At 42.4% G+C, this 24,754-nt stretch overlaps 2 protein-coding genes across 4 annotated transcripts; both read left to right on the top strand.

Moving 5' to 3' along the window:
* Window positions 1-2,562: 2,562 nt before the first annotated feature.
* LOC121543175 (28S ribosomal protein S29, mitochondrial) lies at window positions 2,563-8,814 on the top strand. 3 transcript variants are annotated; one of them, XM_045214940.1, is made up of 13 exons: window positions 2,563-2,727; window positions 2,981-3,022; window positions 4,203-4,322; window positions 4,430-4,531; window positions 4,607-4,715; window positions 4,872-4,964; window positions 5,049-5,179; window positions 6,499-6,579; window positions 7,206-7,379; window positions 7,562-7,621; window positions 7,710-7,799; window positions 8,047-8,164; window positions 8,335-8,814. In XM_045214940.1, exons 2-13 carry the CDS (start codon window positions 2,984-2,986, stop codon window positions 8,418-8,420), a joined length of 1,203 nt encoding a protein of 400 aa, XP_045070875.1. In that variant the 5' UTR covers window positions 2,563-2,727; window positions 2,981-2,983; the 3' UTR covers window positions 8,421-8,814. The 3 variants fall into 3 exon arrangements, with proteins under 3 accessions (XP_045070875.1, XP_045070874.1, XP_045070876.1); XM_045214941.1 differs by having other exon boundaries at window positions 2,607-2,636; XM_045214939.1 differs by having other exon boundaries at window positions 2,563-3,022.
* Window positions 8,815-22,118: 13,304 nt separating this feature from the next.
* Window positions 22,119-24,730, top strand: LOC123484509 (28S ribosomal protein S29, mitochondrial-like). The gene is made up of 5 exons (XM_045214938.1): window positions 22,119-22,153; window positions 23,480-23,606; window positions 23,735-23,824; window positions 24,083-24,200; window positions 24,397-24,730. Exons 1-5 carry the CDS (start codon window positions 22,119-22,121, stop codon window positions 24,480-24,482), a joined length of 456 nt encoding a protein of 151 aa, XP_045070873.1. The 3' UTR covers window positions 24,483-24,730.
* Window positions 24,731-24,754: the final 24 nt, after the last annotated feature.

Raw genomic sequence — 24,754 nt, forward strand, 5'->3', positions numbered from 1 at the left:
CTGTCATGACAACATTAGCACTAGTTTATTTTGCGAATGGCTTTGATGCGTCGTGTGAACTATGGCAGCTTGTAGGCATTATGCACCGGGCACACATAACGTAGGTAATAATATTCCATAATATAATATGCCATTTAGCAGACGCTTTTATCCAAAGCGACTTACAGTCATGCGTGCATACATTTTTTTTTGTGTATGGGTGGTCCCGGGGATCGAACCCACTACCTTGGCGTTACAAGCGCCGTGCTCTACCAGCTGAGCTACAGAGAACCACAATGACATGACACGTGCCATTGTTGTTGTTGTCATTCATATAGCCTATTTCACAGAACATCTGCCAATAATACATATTATTGCACAACGAAATTAACCAATTTAACCATTAAACTATTACATGTCTGTCAGTGATCACAATTCTCTATGATGAAACAATATTTTTTTTGTGATGAGTCCATGCCCCTTTCCTCCCCCTCATCTGTCCTCTGTCTGCCTTATAATACTTGTGTCAGCAACATTGGCTTGATAAATATTATCACAGTCTGTAAAGCGAGAATTCAACCCTGGTCCCACACCCCCATAATAAATGATATGATAGATGCAATACTGTTGCAACACTGTGATACAGCACGCTAGCATATACTTACAAACTAACATAACATGCTGGTTTGATATGCTACAAAATTAGACATAATCGTGCTACTTACCGAGCGTGCCCGTCCCAAAACTGCGTTTAGCCTACATTACACAAGATCAGAGAGCTTGGTGATACTGCCCTATCCTCTCGACAACCATCAACAATCATGCGATGTATTCAGATATTGGTTTGGTTACATAACTAAAGTCGCTTGGCCTACTCCTCCTCGGAAACCCTACGCATAGGCTGGCTGGATACAGAAGAGAACATTTGCGCGGCTGTTTTCATAGCGCTCGGTTGAAGACACTACAGTAGCATTCTCCGTGGTAACTTGTCTCGACAGCTAGGTGGCAAGCTAGTTACAGTAGTGCAGGGGAAGGCAACTAGATTCAGCCGCCGAGTCAATGTTCGGGGGCCAAAACATAATTATAATAATTTGTACACTGCAAATTGACCACAACTAATCCTAATAAGAGATTGTATTTGAAAATAACAATAATTTCATACCTTGATTACATTGAGACATGATCACATACAAAGGCTATGTCTCTTTTTTTATTTGTTTATATACTTGGGAACAGTTTCCTAAATTATACTCATTTTTAGCTGAATTCCTTGTGATTGTAGTATTTTTTGACATAAACAATAAAATCCTATTTATTTTTTATTTTGTACTAAAAACTTTTTTTTTGGGGGGGGTCAGTCCTGTTGCCCTGCAGTAGTGCTATGTTTATTTTGTAACTATTTCTCATCCAGGGAAAGGGAAGGTTAGGCTACATTGTTTCCTTCAGACTGATCAGATCGTGCACTGTGCTCGATAACGGAGAACGCCCCCGGTGAGGCTGCGTCATTCTGTGCCAAAACATTGTTGACAGCTAGACTTTCTATTCGATTGCATCGTTGCAAGCTTCACTCGTAATAAATGATGAGCACATAAGACAGCAATCTCTTAGCAAAAGCAACTTTCATGAGAAAATGTATTCAGAAGCTATATGTGCAGTTGTCCGAAATAATAAAAACACTCAACAGTTCAATGTGCATCTAAATGATCAAAAAAGTAGCTAAAAACGTATGTTCACAAAATAGCCTAAATTATTTAGATATGCATAATGATATAAAAACAAAAAAAAACTAACAAAATGGCGACGACATATAAGCTCCGAAACATCAAGCCTTGCTTTCTCTTGGCCCTTCTTTCCCAAGCAGTTACCTGTTTGCATATCTTAATTCGTTCCTTGCGCTACCCGGGCATGGTTGAAGTCAGGGCGGACTGAAGCCCATTCACAAAACGGGGGCTTCTGAGCGAAAAGTGCCGGTAGTAGAAGCACTGAGTAGAAGGCTACAGAAGTCTCAAACAAGCTGAAAACAACACACGCCACACTCTTTCAGAAGCTCCAAGAGGCGGGAGAGAAGGGAGGGAGAGAAGGGTGATTGATATGCGCTATGGGAGATCCAGTATCCTGTAAGCCTATACAACCAAGGCCTACAGTTTTTTTGTTGTTGTTTATAAATTATATTTCATTTGAAACATTATCACTATAGAGCATTATTGTGGTTGAATGTCTAATATTAGGCCTGAGGCTATAATTATGTTTACAAACTAAAATAAAATATTTTTTGGTTTCATTCGCGCATACTCCACTCTGGAATTTATGGGACCATCTTGCAAAGAATCATCCTGAGTGTTTATAAAGTTATTTTTTTCCACCTGTCATAACCATTGGAAACCTATAGGCCTAGGTCCTAGGTCCATTGACTTAAATCTATTTTAGACCAACTATTCTCATCACCCACCATCCGGCTATCCAACTGTAGACAATTATTATTATGATTTTTTATATATAAATCAGACTGGTTCTAAATAAGACCACCTAGCGCTACAAAAGCTGTGATTGACATCTGGATTTGCGCATGTTCGAGCTCTTCACGTCACATCCTTTGTCTACAAACCAAAATGGCAACGTCCACTGATTTAGCACCGTGACAGTTCGACCGAAATTGTGCAACTTCAGTGTTCTCAAAATAGACCGTCTATAACTACATGACCTTTTCTGTTTGGATCTTAATTTGGAATTTAATGAATTAATTGCTTGGTAAATTGTAGTGTACCTACAGTTGTTGTAGTCTTGCTGCAGTGTACTGTATGACGATGCATGTTACAGTCTCATGCTAGCAGATATCTAGCTAGCTAATGTAAGGTTAGCTAGCTATTGAGCTAAGATAGCTTGCTAGTCCTAATAAAATAAAATACACATTTTACAGTCAAGGTCGCCTCTACAATAGTAGAGATGGCACCAGTGTAGCTGTGTAAACTGACCTGGGTTGATGTACTTATTCATGTTCCAGAACATGGCCCTTCACAGACTATCCTTCAGATTACGACAAACGGTGAGTCCATGGTGCAAGATCCCATGACATTCATAGCATGAGGCTTGCACTAATACTATAGTCTCTTATACCTAATTGTTGTCATGTGCTAGCTCTCGACTCACATTTCCATTACACATAAGTCATTGGACGAAGGCGTCTTCTGTATGGGTGAGTTTAGTTAAGAGCCCCGACGCTCGGTCTGAACATTAACACGCATCGCTTGCGTTACAGTTTTGGAAACATAAGGACCTTCCTTATCCTAAATAACAGCGAGAAACAATTTTCAAAAAACAAAATGTTAAATTGATACACACCTTTTTATAGGGTTAGTGTTCCCACATTGCCATAATTCATATTACAGCGCGTGTTTACGGAAGACTGAGGGACCACCTGTGCTGCTATTTAGTATGCCCCGAACACCTGTTTGTAATGGAAGAAGGCCGCCAGAAACGTGTTGTCACTGAAAAATACTGTTGGCTGCATCTGTGATAAAGCCGGTTAAAACAATGTACAGCAGTGGAGGCTACTGAGGGGAGGACGGCTCATAATAATGGCTGTAAAGGAGCTAATGGAATGGCATCAAACACATGGAACCCATGTTTGATGTATTCGATACCATTCCGCTCCAGCCATTACCACAAGTCTGACCTCCCCAATTAAGGTGCCACCAACCTCCTGTGGTGTGCAGTAGGTGTGTATTTTGCATTTGTGAAATTATTTTGATCTGATATGAATGTAAAGGGCTTTGTTTCTAGAACCGTATGGCAATTGAGAATCGATTCGCGTTTACATGTAGTATTTGGCTGTTTTGGCCGCCAGAGCTAGTCTACCTCTGAAAATAACATATAAGGTCCTTGGACCTTACGGAGTAACGGTAACATTAGGCTCCTTAAGAGTACATCTTGGGCTAGTGCTAGCTATGCATATTTATTAACATTTAATATGCATTGTGATGTCAGTTTCCGTGGGATAATGCATTTTGAAAAGTCAGCCCTAAACATATACAGTACACGTATTTCTGGAGATGTTGTGCTGGTTGCTGGTACTAGTGAAAATGCATGTTGTGATTCACCACTGTAGTTCATTCTAACGGTCCTGTATTCTAGAACACTGCTGTGCTTAGGTGTACACGTTTTGGACTATGATAGACGCTTAACACCTGACTCTTACCTGTGGAATGTGATGATGTCACGGACAGGTAGCGCAGGTGCGGCCGCTCCATGGCAGTGGGTGTGGCCAGCAGCAGGAGGCGGTTGCCATGGAGTCGGAGACGAGACAGGAGACATTCTCCATCTTCAGAACACAGGAGAACGACCCGGTAGGTGGAATAAATCAATAAACTAATCAATCCCACTTTATTCATATACTGTAGCATGTCGTATTAAGTCTGGAGAGTACTGATGTTTAATCTCCCTCTGTCCCCAGGCCTGTCATTCGGAGCAGCACCTAGGGCAGTACTACACTGTGCCCCCCTCCCACTTCCGCACTGTCTTCCCCCACGGCCTGCCTCCACGATACCAACAACAGGTATTGTGTGTCCGCATCCGAGCATGTGTTAGGGTGTTACAGTATGACTGACTGACTGTCTGTACCCGTGTCCAGGTGAAGACATTTAACGAGGGCTGTGTGATGGTGAGGCAGCCTGCTCTGGAGCTGATATCTCACCTGAAGAGAGCCGACTACAGCAAGCCCACCCTGCGCTACCTACTCTGTATCCTACCCTACCTAATACACCTGATCACACCTCAATGTACCTTTGTGCCTTTACACATTTTTAATATACACACCGTCATCCCTGTACCGCTCTATGACCAGTGTTGTCTACCTGTATTGTGTTGATTTGTGTTGACCTTGACTGGTTGTGTAGATGGGGTGAAGGGCAGTGGGAAGACCATGTCTCTCTGTCATACTGTCCGCTACTGCTCCACACAGGGATGGCTAGTACTACACATACCAGACGGTAGTAACACACACACATACACACACACACTACCCCAACACACAAAATGATGATCATGATAATCTCCTCCTCTCCTATCTATAGCCCACCTGTGGGTGAAGAACTGTAAGGAGCTGCTGCCCTCCTCCTACCACGCCTCCCGCTTCGACCAGCCAATCCAGGCGTCCAACTGGCTACGCAACTTCAGAACCACCAATGAACCCTTCCTTTCCAAGGTAGCTCCTCCTCCTCAGATAAATAGTGGACGCCAGGTATATGTTGCCTGTAGCAACAGATCTTGGATCAGCTTACCCTCCTCTAATCCTAACATTAGAAGTAAGATGCAGTGCCTTCAGAAAGTATTCATACCCCTTGACTTTTTCCACATTTTGTTGTTACAAAGTGGGATTATAACTGATTTAATTGACATTTTTTGCCAACGATCTCAGTGGAAGAATTTTTTTTTTTTTTAATTCATGGAAAATAAAACGGTAATATATCTTGATTAGATAAGTATTCAACCCCCTGAGTCAATACATGTTAGAATCACCTTTGGCAGCAATTACAGCTGTGAGTCTTTCTGGGTAAATCTCAGAGCTTTGCACACCTGGATTGTACAATACTTGCCCATTATTCTTTAAAAAATGTGTCAAGCTCTGTCAAGTTGGTTGTTGATCATTGCTATACAGCCATTTTCAAGTCTTGCCATAGATATTCAAGCTGATTTTAAGTCAACACTGTAATTACGACACTCAGGAACATTCAATGTCATCTTGGTAAGCAACTCCAGTGTATATTTGGCCTTGTGTTTGTCTCCCAGTGTCTGTTGGAAAGCAGACTGAACCAGGTTTTCCTGTAGGATTTTGCCTGTGCTTAGCTCTATTCTGTTTCTTTTTATCCTAAAAAACTCCCTGGGCCTTGCCGATGACAAGCATTCCCATAACATGATGCAGCCACCACCATTTTAAAAATATGAACAGTGATAGTCAGTGATGTGTTGTGTTGGATTTGCCCCAAACATAACACTTTGTATTCAGGACAAAAGTAAATTTCATGCCACATTTTTTTCAGTGTTACTTTAGTGCCATATTGTAAACAGGATGTATGTTTTGGAATATTTTTCACTGCTTGACTTAGGGACCTTACTGATAATTATATGTGTTGGGTACAGAGATGGGGTAGTAATTTAAAAATCATGTTAAACACTATTATTGCACACAGAGTTGTTAAGCATATTTTTACTCCTGAACTTATTTAGGCTTGCCATAACAAATGGTTTGAATACTTATTGACTCAAGACATTTCATATGAACATTTCAAATTACATTTTTTGATTTTTTTCTAAAAACATAATTCCACTTTGACAAATTATTTTATAAATGGGGTATTGTGTGTAGATCAGTGACACAATCTCTATTGAATCCATTTTAAATTCAGGCTGTAACACAATATGGAAAAAGTCCAGTGGTGTGAATACTTTCTGAAGACACTGTATGTAAGTAAACTTGAGGCGTTCTGTATGTGTGACTAGTGTGTCTCCTTGTTGTTGATTTAGATCAAGTTGAGGCAGCGGTACGTGTGGACTAAGAGAGAGAGCACTGAGGAGGGACGGCCACTAGGGGAACTGGTGGACATGGTGAGTCCAGTGTCAACCTGCCCTGTATTAAGGCATCAGCATGCTTCAGTTCGGCCAAACTCTGCTAGGCGAACCGAACGAGTGTGCTCGCATACTCCCTTAAAAGACCTTCGCTTGAAAAAAGCATCAATAGTGCTGTTTGTCCATTTTGAGATGCCGTAGTCAGAATTCATCTAAAATAACTCAATCTGTCATTCATTTTGGCGTTTTTGCCAAGGAGATCTTAGTCTAACTAAAATGTTTGGTGCAGTATTTCTCAATTAAAAAAATGTGCATGAAAAAGAGTTGTCTCTTGTTGAATGACAACAAATACTTTATTAAAGAATCCCTACTGTTGACCAATCACTGACGAAGGGGCATAGACTTCGGCTACCGACTTCGGCTTGCCTCAAGAAAAAATGTAATTGTGCCTGAACAGCCCCCCCCAAAAAAACCTTACAGAAGTCCAAAATGAACAAAAATGTCATCATAATATATGCACAAACTCTTCCGAATTGTTTCTGCTGGGAATCATGCGGACGCCTTGCGTCTGGCCTCCAGTCCTGCAACATAATTGGTTCAGTGCACTTCTCTTTTAAGAATCTCATACCACGTATCATTGTTAAACCATGTTTGTTTCTCCCCAGGGAGTGTCTCGTGTGAAGAGCAGCAGTGATGTGGTGGGGGCGGTGCTAAAGGAGCTGAGGCTTCAGGCTGGGGGGACAGAGGGGGCTGAGGAGGGCTTCAGGCTAGCTGTGGCTGTTGATGGAGTCAACGGTCTCTGGGGAAGGACCACGCTCAAGAAGGAGGACAAGAGCCCAGTACTTATACACACCTATACATTCATTCACCTCACTGTGCTTCCATTTTCATGTCTTTTGTAATTTCTGTGTAAAGATTGTGTACCTAACTGACCTGTCGCTTTCTCTCCTCTCCATTTCATCCTCTCTTCCTGTCACTTTTCCCTTCTCTCTCTCTCGTCCTGTCCTGTCCTGTCTGTCAGGTGGCTCCAGAGGAGTTGACGTTGGTTCATAACTTGAGGAAGATGATCAACAATGACTGGGTCAGAACTGCATGGAGTTATCCTCTATGTCTAATAGAAAATGTAATAATTCAGATTTTCACCACCACCCCTCTCTCTCTCTCCTCAGTGTGGAGGGGCGGTCATCGCCACTCTGTCTCAGACAGGGTCTCTCTACGCTCCAAGCTCTGCCTACCTGCCCCAGGAGCTGCTGGGAGAGGTCAGGGGTCATGATTACATCCCAATTAATGTTGTATGTCCAGTCCAAAAACAACCTCCAGCCCTTGGTGTCTATTGATCTGGGCTAACAAGGGCTAAGGGAAGGGACTGATCTAGATGTTTTGGAAAAGACTCTTCTGACGTGTTTACATACATCATGTTTCATGTTATTGTATGACCAGTCAAATAGAAACATAAGTTGACCTATAAACCTTTCTATCCTCCTCTTCTCTGTGTTCCCCCAACAGGAGGGCTTTGACAGCATGGACCCGTTTGTCCCAGTACCAGTCTCCAACTACAGTGAGAAGGAGTTTGAGAGCTGTTACCTCTACTACCTGGACAGCCACTGGCTACAACACCCACATAGTAAGAGCTGTTCACTTTCACCACTGGCACAGTTTGTGTTGGTTTAGATTATGACATTTTGAACTGATTTCTGAGAGCCTCGTCTCTCTCTCTCTCCATCTCTCTCTCTCTCTCTCTCTCTCTCTCTCTCTCCCCATCTCTCTCTCTCCATCTCTCTCTCTCTCCATCAGGTCAGACAGAAGAAGGGAAGAAAGAACTGATCTTCCTCAGCAACAGAAACCCTTCTGTATTGGAGAGACTGTGTGCCTTCCTGTAACATCACACATGGGCCCACACCCTCCCACTCACACACACCCATAATCATGGACAATTCATAGAGATGGATAGAGGACTCATCTTTATCTGTGCCATTATAGCATCTGTGACAGCATGGGCAGTGCCATTGAGGTTCCAACCCATAGGAAACCCCACCCAGTTGACTACTTTAAAATGGCGGAAGCATGGGGGAAGCTCTCAATGGTGCTGCCCATGCTAAAACACCTTTTTGCCACTAGCGGCCTCTATCATTCTCTATGGGACAAACACCAATACAGACTCACATAACTGCATCGTTATAATCCATGTATATGTGTGTATCCCTCCATAAATTATTCTGTTGTGATGCATGATAGTGGATGTCTCTTTCATAATAAAAATGTACATGAAAAACAGTCAGATCTCATGTTCTCTTTTATGTGAGTCAATAAAGCTATAATCTCCATGATCAAGTTAGTAGTGATGTTTGTCTTTTGAACACAGAGAGAATCCGCAGTCACAATGCACAGAATTACAACACAAACCACTACTTTAAAAGTAAATGTATTCTTTATTTGAGCAAATGAAAGCGCAAGAGAGGCTTTTGAATACAGATTTTAGTGGTAGACGTAGACAGGCGATGCGATGTTACTCTTCCTCATTACCAGTGTCATCATGAGAGCACCAGACCACATTTCCGGGAATGTAGAGGATCAGGGCACCTTCGTCAGTGAGGGTGAGTTGACCGCTTTGTGCATTGTTGGGGTTGCATGTGGGATGGCGTAGATTAGGGTTTCCCTAATTCAGTCCTGGGGCCCCCCTGGGTGCACATTTAGTTTTTTGCCCTAGCACTATGCAGCTGACTGAAATAGCCAGCTCATCAAGCTTTGATTATTTGAATCAGCAGGACCGAGTTTTGGAAACCCTGGCGTAGATGACCAGATTGCCATTTTGTTGGAGGATGAGCTCCTGAGCATCTGTGTTCAGAGTTTGATTCCCAGAGAACCCGAGCACAAAGTTGCCATCGGTCTGCAAATAGACAATTAATTTGCGTAAAATGATGCCTCTGTTCTGTACTGCTGTGTGCATTCCCTTGATCCGCTGTCTGTCCACTTTTAAATGATTAATTATTCCTTTTAATAAAAAATTAAGTAAGTTAGAGGGTGATAACATTTCCCCCCCAAAAATGTCTTCATATTAGCATAGTGTACGCCAAAACCAACTGGTGTCCGTCAGCAAAATATACAGTGCCTATAGAAAGTCTACACCCCCTTGAACTTTTTTCAGATTTTGCTGCCTTAAAATGTCATCTAAAAAGGGATTACATTAGATTTGTTCCTACAGTTCTACACAACCTAATCCACACATTAAAAGTGAAAGAAAGTTATAGAATATTTTGCTAAAAACAAATCAATTAAATATCATAATTGGATAGGTCTCTACCCCCCTCAGGGTAATACTTGGTGTAAGCACCTTTGGCAGCCATTACAGCTGTGAATAATTTTCATTAAGATTCTACCAACTTTGCACAACTCTTACATACAGTATATCCATCGGAACAGATTATCAAAATTTAAAATCACTTGGAGCTGATTTCCTGGTGTTTTTACAGTCTTTTATGTCCAACAATGAAAATGAGAAATAATACAAAAAATATGTATAATTTCTTTGCTCAGAAAACTTGGCCAGATAAAACCAACCACGGGCCAAATCTAGGAGTCCCTGCATTTGAACTTTATGTTTATTGTGGTATAGCGTGATTATACAGAATAATCAGAATTCTATATAATGCCCCCTTAGTCACTTTATGCTGGCGCCGGGTCAGACAGTATCTTAAGTAATATAATGTGTTTTTATGTTTTAGTTTGAACATTCTGAATGTTCTGTGGCAGGGATTTCAGTTTAGATGTTGAAGCCTGCAATCCGCCATTAAAATGAATGGAGATACAACAAGCTTTATTGTTTATAAAGTATGAATGGTAGCAAAAAGCTGTGTTGAAGTTATCTATGTTGAGTCATTCTGCACATTTCAACGTTGGGTTGGTCTTTGTAGCTGAAATGGCTCAAGAGCAGGGGCAAATCTCATATTTCCCTTTGAAGTCTATGGAGTTTTAAGCTAAATTGAAATGATTATAGTTCAGAAAGCACAAGTAGTATCAACAGTCTTTTGACAAGCAACATAAGTTGGGTCAGTATGTACACGTAAACGGTTCAAGAACAGTGGCAAATCCAAATAAATCAAATTGTATTTGTCACATGCTTCGTAAACAACAGGTGTAGATTAATAGTGAAAGGCTTACTTACGGGCCCTTCCTTTCACGTCTACTCCCGCTCCAGCGAGCGACGTCGCCGGTCTACTAACCACTGGTCCTGACAACCCATCATTACGCACACCTGGACTTCATCACAAGGTAGTATTGTTTCCTGTTTAGACACTAACCCTGTTTTTGTATTCACTCCATGTTCGTTCCTATTAAACTCACCGACTGAACCTGCTTCCTGACTCCCTGCGTCTCCGTTACACTACCCAACAATGCAGAGAGAAATATTAGAAAAATAATAACACAAGGAATAAATACACAATGAGTAACAATAACTTGGCTATATACAGAGGGGAACCAGTACCAAGTGGATGTGCAGGGATACGAGGTAATTGATGTAGATATGTACAGTGAGGGAAAAAAGTATTTGATCCCCTGCTGATTTTGTACGTTTGCCCACTGACAAAGAAATGATCAGTCTATAATTTTAATGGTAGGTTTATTTGAACAGTGAGATACAGAATAACAACAACAAAATCCAGAAAAACACATGTAAAAAATGTTATAAATTCAGTTGCATTTTAATGAGGGAAATAAGTATTTGACCCCCTCTCAATCAGAAATATTTCTGGCTCCCAGGTGTCTTTTATACAGGTAACGAGCTGAGATTAGGAGCACACTCTTAAAGGGAGTGCTCCTAATCTTAGCTTGTTACCTGTATGAAAGACACCTGTCCACAGAAGCAATCAATCAATCAGATTCCAAACTCTCCACCATGGCCAAGACCAAAGAGCTCTCCAAGGATGTCAGGGACAAGATTGTAGACCTACACAAGGCTGGAATGGGCTACAAGACCATCGCCAAGCAGCTTGGTGAGATGGTTACAACAGTTGGTGCGATTATTTGCAAATGGAAGAAACACAAAATAACTGTCAATCTCCCTCGGCCTGGTGCTCCATGCAAGATCTCACCTCGTGGAGTTGCAATGATCATGAGAACGGTGAGGAATCAGCCCAGAACTACACAGGAGGATATTGTCAATGATCTCAAGGCAGCTGGGACCATAGTCACCAAGAAAACAATTGGTAACACACTACGCCGTGAAGGACTGAAATCCTGCAGCGCCCGCAAGGTCCCCCTGCTCAAGAAAGCACATATACAGTGAGGAGAACAAGTATTTGATACACTGCCGATTTGGCAGGTTTTCCTACTTACAAAGCATGTAGAGGTCTGTAATTTTTATCATAGGTACACTTCAACTCCTGAGAGACGGAATCTAAAACAAAAATCCAGAAAATCACATTGTATGATTTTTAAGTAATTACTTTGCATTTTATTGCGTGACATAAGTATTTGATCACCTACCAACCAGTAAGAATTCCGGCTCGCACAGACCTGTTAGTTTTTCTTTAAGAAGCCCTCCTGTTCTCCACTCATTACCTGTATTAACTGCACCTGTTTGAACTCGTTACCTGTATAAAAGACACCTGTCCACACACTCAATCAAACAGACTCCAACCTCTCCACAATGGCCAAGACCAGAGAGCTGTGTAAGGACATCAGGGATAAAATTGTAGACCTGCACAAGGCTGGGATGGGCTACAGGACAATAGGCAAGCAGCTTGGTGAGAAGGCAACAACTGTTGGCGCAATTATTAGAAAATGGAAGAAGTTCAAGATGACGGTCAATCACCCTCGGTCTGGGGCTCCATGCAAGATCTCACCTCGTGGGGCATCAATGATCATGAGGAAGGTGAGGGATCAGCCCAGAACTACACGGCAGGACCTGGTCAATGACCTGAAGAGAGCTGGGACCACAGTCTCAAAGAAAACCATTAGTAACACACTACGCCGTCATGGATTAAAATCCTGCAGCGCACGCAAGGTCCCCCTGCTCAAGCCAGCGCATGTCCAGGCCTGTCTGAAGTTTGCCAATGACCATCTGGATGATCCAGAGGAGGAATGGGAGAAGGTCATGTGGTCTGATGAGACAAAAATAGAGCTTTTTGGTCTAAACTCCACTCGCCGTGTTTGGAGGAAGAAGAAGGATGAGTACAACCCCAAGAACACCATCCCAACGTGAAGCATGGAGGTGGAAACATCATTCTTTGGGGATGCTTTTCTGCAAAGGGGACAGGACGACTGCACCGTATTGAGGGGAGGATGGATGGGGCCATGTATCGCGAGATCTTGGCCATCAACCACCTTTCCTCAGTAAGAGCATTGAAGATGGGTCGTGGCTGGGTCTTCCAGCATGACAACGACCCGAAACACACAGCCAGGGCAACTAAGGAGTGGCTCCGTAAGAAGCATCTCAAGGTCCTGGAGTGGCCTAACCAGTCTCCAGACCTGAACCCAATAGAAAATCTTTGGAGGGAGCTGAAAGTCCGTATTTCCCAGCGACAGCCCCGCAACCTGAAGGATCTGGAGAAGGTCTGTATGGAGGAGTGGGCCAAAATCCCTGCTGCAGTGTGTGCAAACCTGGTCAAGACCTACAGGAAACGTATGATCTCTGTAATTGCAAACAAAGGTTTCTGTACCAAATATTAAGTTCTGCTTTTCTGATGTATCAAATACTTATGTCATGCAATAAAATGCAAATTAATTACTTTAAAATCATACAATGTGATTTTCTGGATTTATGTTTTAGATTCCGTCTCTCACAGTTGAAGTGTACCTATGATAAAAATTACAGACCTCTACATGCTTTGTAAGTAGGAAAACCTGCAAAATCGGCAGTGTATCAAATACTTGTTCTCCCCACTGTACATGCCCGTCTGAAGTTTGCCAATGAACATCTGAATGATTCAGAGGAGAACTGGGTGAAAGTGTTGTGGTCAGATGAGACCAAAATGGAGCTCTTTGGCATCAACTCAACTCGCCGTGTTTGGAGGAGGAGGAATGCTGCCTATGACCCCAAGAACACCATCCCCACCGTCAAACATGGAGGTGGAAACATTATGCTTTGGGGGTGTTTTTCTGCTAAGGGGACAAGACAACTTCACCGCATCAAAGGGATGACGGACGGCGCCATGTACCGTCAAATCTTGGGTGAGAACCTCCTTCCCTCAGCCAGGGCATTGACAATGGGTCGTGGATGGGTATTCCAGAATGACAATGACCCAAAACACATGGTCAAGGCAACAAAGGACTGGCTCAAGAAGAAGCACATTAAGGTCCTGGAGTGGCCTAGCCAGTCTCCAGACCTTAATCCCATAGAAAATCTGTGGAGGGAGCTGAAGGTTCGAGTTGCCAAACGTCAGCCTCAAAACCTTAATGACTTGGAGAAGATCTGCAAAGAGGAGTGGGACAAAATCCCTCCTGAGATGTGTGCAAACTTGGTGGCCAACTACAAGAAACGTCTGACCTCTGTGATTGCCAACAAGGGTTTTGCCACCAAGTACTAAGTCAATTTTTGCAGGGGGGTCAAATACTTATTTCCCTCATTAAAATGCAAATCAATTTATAACATTTTTGACATGCGTTCTTCTGGATTTTTTTGTTGTTATTCTGTCTCTCACTGTTCAAATAAACCTACCATTAAAATTATAGACTGATCATTTCTTTGTCAGTGGGCAAACGTACAAAATCAGCAGGGGATCAAATACTTTTTTCCCTCACTGTACATATAGGTAGGGATAAAGTGACTAGGCAACAGGATAGATAATAAACAGTAACAGCAGCATATGTAATGAGCCAAAAGATTCTGTGCAAAAAGGCCAAATGCAGATAGCTATTGTTAACTGATTATTTTGCAGTTTTATGGCTTGGGGGTAGAAGCTGTTCAGGGTCCTGTTGGTTCCAGACTTGGTGCATCGGTACCTATTACCGTGCGGTAGCAGAGAGAACAGTCTATAACTTGGGTGGCTGGAGTCTTTGACAATTGTTAGGGCCTTCCTCTGACACCGCCTGGTATAGAGGTCCTGGATGGCAGGGAGCTTGGCACCAGTGATGTACTGGGTCATACGCACTACCCTCTGTAGCACCTTGCCGTCAGATGACAAGCAGTTGGCATACCAAGAGGTGATGCAGCCAGTCAAGATGCTCTCAATGGTGCAGCTGTATAACTTTTTGAGGATCTGAGGGCCCATGCTGAATATTTTCAGCCGCCTGAAGGGAAAGAGGTGTTGTCGTGCCCTCTTCATGACTGTTGGTGTGTGTGCACCATGATAATTTCTTAGTGATGTGGACACAGAGGGACTTAAAGCTCTCGACGTCCTCCACTACAGCCCGTCGATGTAGATGGGCGCGTGCTCGGCCCTCCGTTTCCTGTAGTCCACGATCAGCTCAATTGTCTTGCTGACGTTGAGAGAGAGGTTGTTGTCCTGGCACCACACTGCCAGGTCTCTGACCTCCTCCCTGTAGTAGGTCTCATCGTTGTCGGTGATCAGGCCTACCACCATCGTGTCGTTGGCAAACTTAATGATTGTGTTGGTGTCGTGCTCGGCCACTAAGCACGAATCCCTGAGGGGCCCCTGTGTTGAGGGTCAGTGTGGCGGATGTGTTGTTGCCTACCCTCACCACCTGGGGGGTGGCCCGGTCCTTAGCTTAGTGAACGCTGAGCTGTAGACAACGATCAGCATTCTCACGTAGGTGTCCCTTTTGTCCAGATGGTAAAGGGCAGTGTGGAGTGAAATATAGAGACTGCCTAATCTGTGGATCTGTTGGGGTGGTATGTGTATTGAAGTGGCTCCAGGCCTTTCAAAGCATTTCATGGCTACAGATGTGAGTGCTACGTGGTGATTGTCATTTAGACAGGTGACCTTTGTGTTCTTGGGCACAGGGACTATGGTGGTCTGCTTAAAACATGTAGGTATTACAGACTGGGTCAGGGAGAGGTTAAAAATGTCAGTGAAGACACTTGCCAGGTGTTCAGCGCATGCTCTGAGTACAGTTCCTGGTAATCCGTCTGGCCATGCGGCCTTATGAATGTTAACCTGTGTAAAGGTCTTACTCACATCGGCTACGGAGAGCGTGATCACACAGTCATCCGGAACAGCTGGTGCTCTCATGCATGGTTCAGTGTTGCTAGCCTCAAAGCGAGAATAGAAGGTATTTAGATGATCTGGTTGGCTCGCGTTACTGGACCGCTCGTGGCTAGGTTTCCCTTTGTAATCTGTGATAGTTTGCAAGCCCTGCCACATCCGACGGTGTAGTAGGATTCGATCTTGGTCCTGTATTGACGCTTTTCCTGTTTGAGGGTTTGTCGGAGCGCATAGAGGGATTTCTTATAAGTGTCCGGATTAGTGTCCCGCTCCTTGAAAGCGGCAGCTCTAGCCTTTAGTGTGGATGTTGCCTGTATTCCATGGCTTCTGGTTGGGATATGTACGTACTGTCACTGTGGGGACAATGTCGTCGATGCACTTATTAATGAAGCCTGTGACTGATGTGGTAAACTCCTCAATGCCATCAGATGAATCCCGGAACATATTCCAGTCTGTGCTAGCGAAACAGTCCTGTAGCTTAGCACCCGCTTTATCGGACTGTATTGAGTGCGTCAATGGCAGGAATCAGATGGATAGAGTTATGGTCAGATTTACCAAATGGAGGTCGACGGAGAGCTTTGTGTGTGGAGTAAAAGTGATGTCGAGTTTTTTTGCCTCAAGTTGCACAGGTGACATGCTGGTAGAAATTATGTAAAATATATCCCATTGTAGCCTACAATATGCCTACAGTACTGTATGGAGCGTTTATGCAAATTCAAAATGGTTATAGTTGAAAAAGTATAATCAGTATCAAATGTTTTTTGTCAAGCAATCAATTGTAAATAATTCTGCACATTTTAACGTTGGTGTGTTGTTATGTAGCATAATAGTTTCAAGAGCAGTGGCGGATCCAAATGTACTATTAAAGTCTATAGAGCTTTTATGCAAATGTAAAAAGGTTATAGTTCAAAAAGCATACATAGCTAAAAGCTTTGAACAAGCAATGTAATTTAAGTCAGTGTGCACATTTCAAAGTGGGTTTCTTATTTGTAGCATAAACGGTTCAAGAACAGTGGCGAATCCAAATATTTCCAATTGAAACCTATAGAGCTTATATGCATATGTTTATGCACATTTTAAATGGCTATAGTTAAAAAATTATAAAAAGCTGTATATGAGCACACTATTTCAGACAGCACATTTTAAAGTTTGAATGGTGTTTCAACGGTTGAAGACTAGTTACGACCAGAATTTTTACCATTCAAGTCTATGGTCATTGAAATGCATTAGGACTTATGCAAATGTTTTGTAGTGTGAAAAAGCTGCTTTTGTGTTGATAGATTTACGGTTTTGGTGCTACAGGTGGCGGACGAAAGAAAATAATAAGTATGTTGGATTTCTAAAGTTGTTCTTGCTTTCAGCAATCATACCTAATTACATATAGTGGAACTACTCCCCAACATTAGTAGTTTCATAGTGCTGTGTAGCAAGACAGACCACAGAAGAGCAACGCAACACTGAAAGTTTCTCTGTGTAGCAGGTAGAAGTTTCCCCTAACCACTGATACAGGGTTACATTTTTCTTCACCCAGAGTACTTCTCTGCTCAGGGTGAGAGGTCAGGGGGTTAGGGGGTCAGTAAGGGCCATAGCTATAATCATAATTACTAGAATGACCATAAATTGACCTGCCTATCTCACTTGAGTAAGACATTTCATTTCAATGGGACAAACCTGGTAAAATAAAGGGTGAACACAATAAAAGTTGTGTGTGTATAATGCTGTTGTTGTGTATCCCAGGTATTGGGTACAGCATGGTGCGTGTGCCTATGGTCAGCAGTGACTACATCTCTACACCTACGCCGATTCACCTGGACGCTACAACCTGGACAACTTTACCTTAGCGCCAGAGGACACTAACATGAAGGTGGCTTAGATAGTCTCTGTTTATCTCTCAATCTCTCCTTCTCTCTTTCTTTTCATGTCTCTCTCCTTTAATTGATATGATCTTAAATGTATGTACCCACAACGCCACTTCCTGTTGTTGGTCCGCCACTTCCTGTCGCCCCGCCCCGCCCCCTGTCTCTGCTGGCCAGTGCCTGGAGTGCCCCCGCATGGATGAAGACCAACAGGGCACTCACTGGCAAGGGCTCTCTGAAGGGCCAGCCTGGGAGCAAGGAGCAAGGAGCACAAGACCTGGGCTAAATACTAAGTCAGGTAACATCAGTGGTGTAAAGTGCTTAAGTAAAATACTTGAAAGTACTACTTAAGTAGTAATCTGTACTTTACTTTACTATTTATATTTCGGACTACTTTTACTTTTACTTCACTACATTCCTAAAGACAATTATATGTACTTTTTACTCCATACATTTTTCCTGACACCCAAAAGTACTCATTACATTTTGAATGCTTAGCAGGACAGGGAAATTGTTTAATTCACACACTTATAAAGAGAACATCTCTGGTCATCTCTGCTGCCTCTTACCTAGCGGACTCACAAAACACAAGCTTTGTTTGTAAATTATGTCTGAGTGTTGGAGCGTGCCCCTGGCTATCCGTAAATTTAAAAAACTAGAAAATGGTGCCATCTGGTTTGCTTAATATAAGGAATTTGAAATTATTTATACTTATACTTTTGATATTAAGTATATTTAAAACCAAATACTTTTAGACTTTTACTCAAGTAGGATTTTGTTTTACTTTTACTTGAGTCATTTTCTATTAAGGTATCTTTACTTTTATTTAAGTATGACAACTGGGTACTTTTTCCACCACTGGGTAACATACAGTATACACACCTAAACCTGGGCTAAATACTATGTCAGGTAACAAACAGTATACACACCTAAACCTGGACTAAATACTATGTCAGGTATCATACAGTATACACACCTAAACCTGGACTAAATACTATGTCAGGTATCATACAGTATACACACCTAAACCTGGGCTAAATACTATGTCAGGTATCATACAGTATACACACCTAAACCTGGACTAAATACTATGTCAGGTATCATACAGTATACACACCTAAACCTGGACTAAATACTATGTCAGGTATCATACAGTATACACACCTAAACCTGGACTAAATACTATGTCAGGTATCATACAGTATACACACCTAAACCTGGACTAAATACTATGTCAGGTATCATACAGTATACACACCTAAACCTGGACTAAATACTATGTCAGGTATCATACAGTATACACACCTAAACCTGGACTAAATATTATGTCAGGTATCACACCTAAACCTGGACTAAATACTATGTCAGGTATCATACAGTATACACACCTAAACCTGGTCTAAATACTATGTCAGGTATCATATAGTATACACACCTAAACCTGGACTAAATACTATGTCAGGTATCATACAGTATACACACCTAAACCTGGACTAAATACTATGTCAGGTATCATACAGTATACACACCTAAACCTGGACTAAATAATGTCAGGTATCATACAGTATACACACCTAAACCTGGACTAAATACTATGTCAGGTATCATACAGTATACACACCTAAACCTGGACTAAATATTATGTCAGGTATCATACAGTATACACACCTAAACCTGGACTAAATACTATGTCAGGTATCATACAGTATACACACCTAAACCTGGACTAAATACTGTCAGGTATCATACAGTATACACACCTAAACCTGGACTAAATATTATGTCAGGTATCATACAGTATACACACCTAAACCTGGACTAAATACTATGTCAGGTATCATACAGTATACACACCTAAACCTGGACTTTAAATACTAGGTCAGGTATCATACAGTATACACACCTAAACCTGTCCGTGTCCAAAATGAGTTGGTGTGTATGTTACAGTATGACTGTCTGTACCCGTGTCCAGGTGAAGACGTTTAGCGAGGGCTATGTGATGGTGAGGCAGCCTGCTCTGGAGCTGATATCTCACCTGAAGAGAGCCGACTACAGCAAGCCCACCCTGCGCTACCTACTCTGTATCCTACCCTACCTAATACACCTGATCACACCTCAATGTACCTTTGTGCCTTTACACAAACTTCAGAACCACCAATGAACACTTCCTCTCCAAGGTAGCTCCTCCCCCTCAGATATTTAGTAGATATTTCCTATTGGAACAGACCTAGGATCAGCTTACCCTCCCCTAATCCTAACATAAGACAATTTAAGTAAGATATGTAAGTAAACTTGAGGCGTCCTGTATGTTTGACTAGTGTGTCAGTCCTTGTGTTGATTCAGATCAAGTTGAGGCAGCGGTACATGTGGACCAGTAGAGGCTCCTTAGAGCAGGAAGGCGAGGACCATCCTCCTCAATGAAGTTTCATAAAAATACAAATATTGAAACATTAAAAAAGTTATAATTTTTAGATACAACTATACTAAATATATACACATGTCACCAAATAATTTATTAAAGCACACTGTTTTGCAATGAAGGTCTACAGTAGCCTCAGCAGCACTCTGTAAGGTAGCACCATGGTGTAGCCAGAGGACAGATGGCTTCTGTCCTCCTCTGGGTACATTGACTTCAAAACAAAACCTAAGAGGCTCATGGTTCTCACCCCCTTCCATATACTTACAGGAATTATGACAACTTCCGGAGGACATCCTCCAATCTATCAGAGCTCTTGCAACATGAACTGACATGTTGTTCACCCAGTCAAAAGATCAGAGAATTAATCTAGTATGGAAAGCTACAGCTAGCTAGCACTGCAGTGCATAGAATGTGGTGAGTAGTTGACTCAAAGAGAGAGAAAGACAATAGTTGAACAGTTTTTAACAAATTAATTTATTCCAAAATTAAGGAGGGAGAGAGAGAGCTATACAGTGGGGAGAACAAGTATTTGATACACTGCCGATTTTGCAGGTTTTCCTACTTACAAAGCATGTAGAGGTCTGTAATTTTTTATCATAGGTACACTTCAACTGTGAGAGACGGAATCTAAAACAAAAATCCAGAAAATCACATTGTATGATTTTTAAGTAATTAATTTGCATTTTATTCCATGACATAAGTATTTGATCACCTACCAACCAGTAAGAATTCCGGTTCTCACAGACCTGTTAGTTTTTCTTTAAGAAGCCCTCCTGTTCTCCACTCATTACCTGTATTAACTGCACCTGTTTGAACTCGTTACCTGTATAAAAGACACCTGTCCACACACTCAATCAAACAGACTCCAACCTCTCCACAATGGCCAAGACCAGAGAGCTGTGTAAGACATCAGGGATAAAATTGTAGACCTGCACAAGGCTGGGATGGGCTACAGGACAATAGGCAAGCAGCTTGGTGAGAAGGCAACAACTGTTGGCGCAATTATTAGAAAATGGAAGAAGTTCAAGATGACGGTCAATCACCCTTGGTCTGGGGCTCCATGCAAGATCTCACCTCGTGGGGCATCAATGATCATGAGGAAGGTGAGGGATCAGCCCAGAACTACACGGCAGGACCTGGTCAATGACCTGAAGAGAGCTGGGACCACAGTCTCAAAGAAAACCATTAGTAACACACTACGCCGTCATGGATTAAAATCCTGCATGTCCAGGCCTGTCTGAAGTTTGCCAATGACCATCTGGATGATCCAGAGGAGGAATGGGAGAAGGTCATGTGGTCTGATGAGACAAAAATAGAGCTTTTTGGTCTAAACTCCACTCGCCGTGTTTGGAGGAAGAAGAAGGATGAGTACAACCCCAAGAACACCATCCCAACTGTGAAGCATGGAGGTGGAAACACCATTCTTTGGGGATGCTTTTCTGCAAAGGGGACAGGACGACTGCATCGTATTGAAGGGAGGATGGATGGGGCCATGTATCGCGAGATCTTGGCCAACAACCTCCTTCCCTCAGTAAGAGCATTGAAGATGGGTCGTGGCTGGGTCTTCCAGCATGACAACGACCCGAAACACACAGCCAGGGCAACTAAGGAGTGGCTCCTTAAGAAGCATCTCAAGGTCCTGGAGTGGCCTAGCCAGTCTCCAGACCTGAACCCAATAGAAAATCTTTGGAAGGAGCTGAAAGTCCGTATTGCCCAGCGACAGCCCCCGAAACCTGAAGGATCTGGAGAAGGTCTGTATGGAGGAGTGGGCCAAAATCCCTGCTGCAGTGTGTGCAAACCTGGTCAAGACCTACAGGAAACGTATGATCTCTGTAATTGCAAACAAAGGTTTCTGTACCAAATATTAAGTTCTGCTTTTCTGATGTATCAAATACTTATGTCATGCAATAAAATGCAAATTAATTACTTAAAAATCATACAATGTGATTTTCTGGATTTTTGTTTAAGATTCCGTCTCTCACAGTTGAAGTGTACCTATGATAAAAATTACAGACCTCTACATGCTTTGTAAATAGGAAAACCTGCAAAATCGGCAGTGTATCAAATACTTGTTTTCCCCACTGTATATATATATATATTATTTTTTACTTTCACTTTCACTTAGCTAGCAATGCAGCTAGCTAGCCTACTCAAACACTCGGCTCAAACAGAGAGGGATGTTATGTTAGCTAGCTGGCTATGACTATCAAACACTGGAAGTCTTCCAAGTCAAGGTAAGCTTTTGGTTGTATTAATTTAATGCCACCGGGCCCCGCCGGTGTAACTGCTAAACTGCTTTTTACTGTACACTGTACTGCATGATTGTAGCGGGTATACTAACGAGTTAGTTCTAGTATCTATGTTGACTATTACTTGACAACGATGTAGGCTGTGTGTAGCGTTAGCGGTCATGATACGAAGGTTTGACTTGGAACGTTTTTTTTGTCTGGTCACAAACAGCTGATGTGTTGTGCACTGAAGTCCACAAGCGAAGGGAAAAGGTGAGAGGAGGAGAGCGCGTAGATAGTTACAAGAAGGAATTATATATACAACGAGCAAAGTGATCATGCTGTTTTTACGTGGCTATGAAAGTGAACATTGTTTGCGTGTGATCAGGGGTGTATTCATTCAGCCGATTCTGTTGAAAAACCATAACCCCACCGCCACCTCTGTTCACAACGTTGACATTGTCGTAGAAATATTTGACTCAAAAGTAGTCAATTTAAAGATATTTCTCAAGAGACTGGAGCCTGTGAATCCAAAAATTTGACTTGTATTATCTAATAACGAAAGCCGAGCAGCTCCATGGAACGGCTGTCTTCCTTTGGCTTAGAGATCCCTTTTATACACACACAAATGCATAATCATGTTATATAGCATATACAGTCACTCCCCTTATGGCAAATTATTAACTTATTTTAGTGCCACTCTACCCTTATCTTTCAACGTCCAGATGTCACATGTGGTTTACTCCAAAAGGCCATGGGCGCTTTTCCATATGAGGCCTCTTCCCTAATCTCATTATATTGGTGGCAGACCCTTTCTTAAAAACAATACACATACATACATTAATGCATGTTTACACACTGTATTGGCTATATTCCGTATTTGAGCATGCATCTGGATTACAAAATGTTAATCATGTTTACTATATTTTACCTTTGACATTTCCCAACATTTTGCCTTAATGATACATAATTTATTACCATAACATCAGCAAACCGCTTGCCCACACGACGCCATATAATCTGCCATCTGCCCGGTACAGTTGAAACCGGGATTCATCCGTGAAGAGCACACTTCTCCAGCGTGCCAGGGGCCATTGAAGGTGAGCATTTGCCCACTGAAGGCGGTTTAGACGCAGAACTGCAGTCAGGTCAACACCCTGGTGAGGACGACGAGCATGCAAATGAGCATCGCTGAGACGGTTTTTGACAGTTTATGCAGGGGGTATATATATATATATATATATAGTCAGTCATTCTTCACCTATCACTGTGGTTCTTCTTTTTCTTCCATTTCGGGGTCTTTATAATTTCATTGTAAAGTTTGCTTACCAGACTTACCTCTCTGTCTCCCCTCCATTTCATCCTCTGTCACTTTGAGCTCTCTCTCTCTCTCTCTGTCTCTCCTCCAGAGGAGTTGACATTGGTTCATAACCTGAGGAAGATTACCAACAATGACTGGGTGAGAACTGCATGGAGTTGTTATCCTCTATGTCTAATTGAAATTAGAAAATTACCTCTTTCAATATTTTATTGTGATTTACACCACCACCCCTATATCTCTCTCTCTCTCTCTCTCTCTCTCCTCAGTGTGGAGGGGCGGTCATCGCCACTCTGTCTCAGACAGGGTCTCTCTACGCTCCAAGCTCTGCCTACCTGCCCCAGGAGCTGCTGGGAGAGGTCAGGGGTCATGATTACATCCTGATTAATATTGTTGTATATCCAGTCCAAAAACAACCTCCAGCCCTTTGGTGTCTTTAGATCAGGGCTATTAGGGCTAAGGGAAGGGACTAACGGAATGATCTAGATGTTTTTGGACAAGACTCTTCTGACGGGTTTACATACATCATGTTATTGTATGTCCAGTCTAAAGCAACATACAGTATAAATTAAGCTATAAAAACGTATATCTTCATCTTCTCTGTGTTCCCCCTACAGGAGGGCTTTGACAGCATGGATCCGTTTGTCCCAGTGCCAGTCTCCAACTACAGTGAGAAGGAGTTTGAGAGCTGTTACCTCTACTACCTGGACAGCCACTGGCTACAACACCCACATAGTAAGAGCTGTTCACTTTCACCACTGGCACAGTTTGTGTTGGTTTAGATTATGACATTTTGAACTGATTTCTGAGAGCCTCGTCTCTCTCTCTCTCCCCATCTCTCTCTCTCCATCTCTCTCTCTCTCTCTCTCTCTCTCTCTCTCTCTCTCTCTCTCCCCATCTCTCTCTCTCCATCTCTCTCTCTCTCCATCAGGTCAGACAGAAGAAGGGAAGAAAGAACTGATCTTCCTCAGCAACAGAAACCCTTCTGTATTGGAGAGACTGTGTGCCTTCCTGTAACATCACACATGGGCCCACACCCTCCCACTGACAAACCCATAATCATGGACAATCAATACACACACTGATACAGACACTCACTCACGGACAAACACACGCTCACACATTTAACTGCAACATTATAATCTATGTATATGTGTGTATCCCTCCATAAATGATTCTGTTGTGATGCATCATAGTGTACATGTCTCTTTCATAATACAAATGTATATGAAAAACAGGCTGAGGTCTCATAATAAACTATAATCTCCATGTTGAAAAGGTAGTGGTGA

The sequence above is a fragment of the Coregonus clupeaformis genome, unplaced genomic scaffold, assembly GCF_020615455.1.
Source record: "Coregonus clupeaformis isolate EN_2021a unplaced genomic scaffold, ASM2061545v1 scaf0341, whole genome shotgun sequence".
NCBI classification, from domain to species: domain Eukaryota; kingdom Metazoa; phylum Chordata; class Actinopteri; order Salmoniformes; family Salmonidae; genus Coregonus; species Coregonus clupeaformis.

Bases quoted from the DNA above. Each gene is read 5' to 3' on its own strand.
- LOC121543175 (XM_045214939.1), top strand. From the start codon at position 2,960: ATGTACTTATTCATGTTCCAGAACATGGCCCTTCACAGACTATCCTTC. The intron at 7,622-7,709 runs GTCAGAACTGCA...CTCTCTCCTCAG, and splicing joins AGATGATCAACAATGACTGG to TGTGGAGGGGCGGTCATCGC. The intron at 7,800-8,046 runs GTCAGGGGTCAT...TTCCCCCAACAG, and splicing joins CCCAGGAGCTGCTGGGAGAG to GAGGGCTTTGACAGCATGGA.
- LOC123484509 (XM_045214938.1), top strand. From the start codon at position 22,119: ATGACTATCAAACACTGGAAGTCTTCCAAGTCAAG. The intron at 22,154-23,479 runs GTAAGCTTTTGG...TTTGCTTACCAG, and splicing joins TGGAAGTCTTCCAAGTCAAG to ACTTACCTCTCTGTCTCCCC. The intron at 23,607-23,734 runs GTGAGAACTGCA...CTCTCTCCTCAG, and splicing joins AGATTACCAACAATGACTGG to TGTGGAGGGGCGGTCATCGC.